Source organism: Mycetomoellerius zeteki, unplaced genomic scaffold (genome assembly GCF_001594055.1).
Source record: "Mycetomoellerius zeteki isolate Tzet28-1 unplaced genomic scaffold, Tzet1.0 scaffold164, whole genome shotgun sequence".
Taxonomy (NCBI): Eukaryota; Metazoa; Arthropoda; class Insecta; order Hymenoptera; family Formicidae; genus Mycetomoellerius; species Mycetomoellerius zeteki.
The window spans coordinates 735,015-740,405 of record NW_017256594.1 but is presented as its reverse complement, the minus strand read 5'-3'; the positions used below and the strand labels follow the sequence as shown (position 1 = coordinate 740,405).

Here is a 5,391-nt window from a genome sequence, read left to right as displayed (position 1 = left end):
GTGTGTGTGTGTGTGTGTGTGTGTGTGTGTGTGTGTGTGTGTGTGAAATGGATCATTCACCTATCTAGAGAGCTACTTCTTCTCTCCAAATGGAGAGGCGACAAGACTTGGGACGGGCTCTTCAATAATTCTACATGAATATCAGCAGTCTTCGATTTGGCCGAGCTTAAATATTTTCGGACGCTTCGCCTATTTTCGTTGCTATTTGCTCGCCGAAACAACGCTTCGGACAAGCTGCCACGTCTAATTACGGTATTATGTACAGGTGTACGCTGTGAGCTGTTAGGCGGCGTATTGTAACTGTTGCTGGTATCATCATCGGATTCTCCACCGGAGTCTATGATTTGATGCTGACTTGAAACTAAACCGAGCCTTTCTTTTATTCGTACATACGAATCCGTATCCAGATTGCTGTCAGGTGACTGTTCCTATGTGAAAGATTAAAATATATAGAGATGAAAAAAAGAAAGTCATAAGACGATTTTTAAAAATATAAAGATGATAAGGATGTTTTTAAATTTTTATAATTATTAGCGCATTATAAGCGATGACCTACGTCTGCCTAGATACGTCAGCACACACCTCCACTTAATTAAATCTTAATGAATAAATTATATAATAATACGCTTTCAAAATCCACAAGAAAAAAATTTTGCGCTTATTCCATTTATCTAAGAAAAAAAACTTTTGTGGGAGGGGGGGCTGAGTAGGCTGTCAGTCAGCCAACACACGTGTTAATAACAACCGATTTGGAAAATCATATTCACAGGATTTATGCGCTTTTATATTCACATAGTTTTAATTTTTGCGCTGCAATCCTTAAGGGACTTCCCCCTCGAAGCACCATATTGGTTCAACCAATTTTATTTTCCAATTTTATGTTTCCCATGGAAATATTTCAATTTTCTCAAAATTTGTCGATGATTTCCTATCCTGATTCAAAATTTAAAGATCTTGAAAACCATTTAATAAAACATTTCGGTGAAATCAAAAGACTTCGAGCATTTCCATAACATTTCCTTCCGTCATATTGGACAGCCATTTAAAATTTTCAAATTGTAAGTTCAAATTCAAAATCGAAGGACTTTTCGAAATCAGAGACCCCAAAAATACTTTCATACTACATTTCGCTGAAATCGGAGGATTTTTAGCATTTTCATTGACTATATTGATTCAGCCATTTTGAATTTTCAAATTGAAAGTTCGAATTAGAAATCAAAGGACTTCTCGAAATCAACGATCCCGAAAGCCATTTAATAATACATTTCGCTAAAATCGGAAGACTTTTAGCATTTTCGTAAAACTTCAATTCGCCATATTGATTCAGCCATTTTGAATTTTCAAATTTTGAGACCGGATTCGAAATTAGCGATCCCCAAAACCCTTGGATACAACATTTCAACGGAAACGAAATACCCTAAGAGCCTCAACGAAAAGAGGCTTCAGGGCAGATAAGACGGCAATTTTAAGATAATTTGAAAAGATATATGTATAATATAAAAAAATTAATATTATATATTATATACAATATTATATAATATTATACAAATTTTATAATTCTTAATCAATTATATAGTTATTCTATAGATTAAATTAAAATATTTAGACTCTAATGAATTAAATCGAAAAATGCAATACGACACTAGATGAACGTATGTTATACACAAAATTTATTGTTTAAAGATATAAATAAAGAAAAAATGTAAACATTTTAATTCTTTGCTTTGGATCCTTTTCAGTACAATCTTAATATAGTAATGTGACAAGTTAACTGAAGTTATATTAGTAGACAAATAATTGTCAAATGTAATGAGATGCATAATACAAAATAGACAATAAATTGTATGCGCACGTCCATCTAATATTGACTCGTATCGGCAGTTTTTTGTGTTTTATAGATATCTTATTATTTTTGATGAAATATTTGTACATACATAGTGATTGCGTGACATTCGTTGAGATCTAGCATGAATTGGAGATGGTATCTTGGTGGGACTCAAAGGCGGCGTACGACCAGTCGAGCCGCCTATTATCGGAGGTAAAGAGTTATGCTCCGCTACTTGAGTAGCCCATTCCGATATCCATGCATTATTATCGCGTGAAATACTCATCTGTAAAATGAGATCATATCGTGAACATCTTGCGCACATTACGAATGCGAACACTTGTAGATGTTATCTACCTTAAAATTATGAACGTATGCTTCGTTGCTTTCGTCTTCAGTTAGAACACCAACGCTGAAAACTTTGTCGATATCCATTCTTGCTTTCTCCTCGTCGGTATAGTCTTTGTGAATCGTGTATGTTCCAGCTTCGCTCACCGCACCATCGGAATTAGCATCGACGTTGCTGACGTTAAATACATCTAGATTGGTATCCGTGATATCGTCCGCGTTTAAATCCATTGCGTAACTGACAAATTGCTCTCTTTGATCGCTCAACAAATTGTTCTCTCTCTCGTTTGTATTCTTTATGTTGAAATCATCATGAAGATAATTCATATTAGACACTTTGTTGTCATCTACATTATTTACTTCCTTACACTCATGATTAACGTCGATATATTCAATGTTCTTTGTGTATCGCTTCTCATTTTCGTCGTCGTCGTAATTGCTAATTTGAATACGACTTAAATCATTTATCGTTGCAGATCTTTGGGATGTCCAATATATATTTTCGTTGGTTTCAAGTTCTAAAGAGAGGCCTTGAGATGACAGTTTGTTGTGATGTAATTCATCGTCACAGGACCTTGTCATTAAATACTGCTTATTCTGAAGAGAAGGATCTACTTGTTCATTCGTGGATTTCTTTGTGCTAGAATGTGCTCTCGAAGAATTCTTGGCACCTAAAGAACATACACAATTCAAATCTTTAATTAATAAGATGTAGAAAAGTAATAAAACATATTATTTATAAAAATAAATATAAGTTAAATGAAATAAAAATGAATATAAATATAAAAATAAATTAACAAATACAATACAATATATACCCGTAATTTAGTTTCTAGTATTTCACATTTCTAATTCAGAGACAATGTACGCATCTTCTGGAATATCATTTTAAAAATAGTAGAATTATGACAAAAGTGACAATAGAATTATCAACATTATTCATAATTTCTGGAGGAAAATCACACATAGTTCCTAATATGGAAATGATTATGACATCAAAGTCATTAATATGTCAGCAGGCTATATCATTCAGAATGGGTAGAAGGTACTTGTAAGGAATATTAAGAAGCTTGAAGAACATGACTTCACCATGACTCATACATCACAGGTATTCAGTTCCAATACAAAGAATTCATATTAAAGGATCCATACTTTATCAGACTATATAGTATTCTCAGTATAAGATTTTAATAATCAATTTTATAAGTAACTATTAATATTTAACTATTTATAACTATTAATATTCAACTTTCAATATTTTATAAGTTCCTTTTAAATATTTATAAAAATTAAAGCAAGAAAAATAATAAAATTATAATATCTATGATATTAATAAAAAAAAATTTTTTAATTATATTAATTGCAATAATAAAAAAAAATCATTCTTTAGAAATAAAAAAGAAAAGAACAAAAGTGTAATATATATTTACCTAATTGTTTAAGTCTTCCTGATAATTGGTCAGTTTTGCGCTTTGTATCATCCTCACTGCTGAAGTAACCCTCCGAATGAGTGCTAGGAACTTTCTGCTTTTGCACCAAGTTTGGAGACAATATAGTGCTCGGCTTCTTCGATTTTACTTCTACCTAAAAATAAATATACTATATGATATAATATATATATTTTATATAAAACTCTTCTAATTTAAAAAAAATGTATATTCTTATATCAAGATTATAATTGAATAACAATTAGTGTAAAAGTTAATTATATTTTATTATAAAAAAGCATTTGTACAATTGAAGTTTATTGTTTAGGTAGCTAAATCTGTCAAAAACAGATTTCATTAAGTGTTTACTACAAATTAGTTTTTTGTCAATAGAATGCCAATAGAAATATAACAGAATCTACTAGTAAAATACAATGGCAAATTAATTATGGAAATCTCAAACAGAATCTGTCATTTCATAACAATTTGAATTATACAGTCCATCTAAATAATTGCAATGTAATTCTATTTAGTTTCTGTTAACAATATGCTATCAGCAATAAATGCAATTTTATTAGCAAGCTTTGTTGATGGAATATGAGCTTTAATGTAGACGCAGTTGATGCCAATCTACTATAATGTTCAAATCTGTTAACAAACTATTAACATGGAATTAATTATGGAAATCTCAAACAGAATCTTGTCATTTCATAACAATTTGAATTATACAGTCCATCTAAATAATTGCAATGTAATTCTATTTAGTTTCTGTTAACAATATGCTATCAGCAATAAATGCAATTTTATTAGCAAGCTTTGTTGATGGAATATGAGCTTTAATGTAGACGCAGTTGATGCCAATCTACTATAATGTTCAAATCTGTTAACAAACTATTAACACATAATATTGCATGGTTAAATTTAAGTATCTATTTATACAAGATATAATTTGTTCTTTATCAAAGAATTCTGTGGTACACATTTTGCGATAAGTTAAAGTGAAACAAACTATATTTGTTTTACACATGTCTGTTTGCATTACTTGCACTTTATGCACACAGAATCTTCTCTTTCTCTTTTTTCAATGCCTAATATATATTTATCTCATTTTAAGTGCAAAAGTTTTTGGGGTTTCAAGTAACACAAACAGACCTTACATTTGTTAGTGCAATAAATTAAAGTAAAACAAATATACCAGATGCTTTCCAGCAAGAGATATAGATAACATAGTATAACACAGTGAATCATTACATCCCTATTGTTTGCATTGTTGTTTACCAATGTTAAACAAAGGATGCTTTTCATTTGGTGACACAAGTCAACAAAAGTGTCGTTCTATTTTTGTTACTCTCTGAATGATAAGAAAAATAGAATGATGCTTGTGCCAACTTTTGTCACTAAAAGAAAAGCACCTGAAGATGACATGATCACTGTGTTACATTGTGTCGCTTGCTGGAAAGCACAATGTTTGTTTCAATTCAACTTATTGTACAGCGTACACTTACCAGTTCAGAGAGTTTTACAATATAGAACTCTTTGAATAAAATATATATTAAAAATGACTGAATCTTTAATACCTTGGACATGGAGAGATTCCGCCTGTGTCTAGCGTTGTACCTTTCGAACAGATTCTGATACTTCGCAGTGTCCACCTCCTTGTTGCTGAAATCGATGGTAAAGGCCAACGGGGTCTGCGGTACGCGCGGACCGTTGTCCGTCAGCGACGAGCTCTTTGCAGCCTCCTCGCACTTTACTCCCGTCGCGTCGCCGTTGCTCGTCGTCGGTCGCGCG

The 5,391-nt window shown here is 31.8% G+C and overlaps 1 protein-coding gene across 1 annotated transcript in view; it reads right to left on the bottom strand.

The window, feature by feature from the left end:
- The window catches only part of LOC108721185 (uncharacterized), a gene marked incomplete at its 5' end in the record, with an annotated part of 9,226 nt that extends 3,839 nt beyond the window's left edge, over positions 1-5,387 (bottom strand). The window contains 5 exons of the mRNA XM_018445592.1: positions 61-428; positions 1,935-2,111; positions 2,183-2,844; positions 3,604-3,757; positions 5,178-5,387. Coding sequence (XP_018301094.1) covers positions 61-428; positions 1,935-2,111; positions 2,183-2,844; positions 3,604-3,757; positions 5,178-5,387 — 1,571 coding nt within the window. The remainder of the gene's footprint in view (positions 1-60; positions 429-1,934; positions 2,112-2,182; positions 2,845-3,603; positions 3,758-5,177) is intronic.
- Between the last annotated feature and the right edge of the window lie 4 nt (positions 5,388-5,391).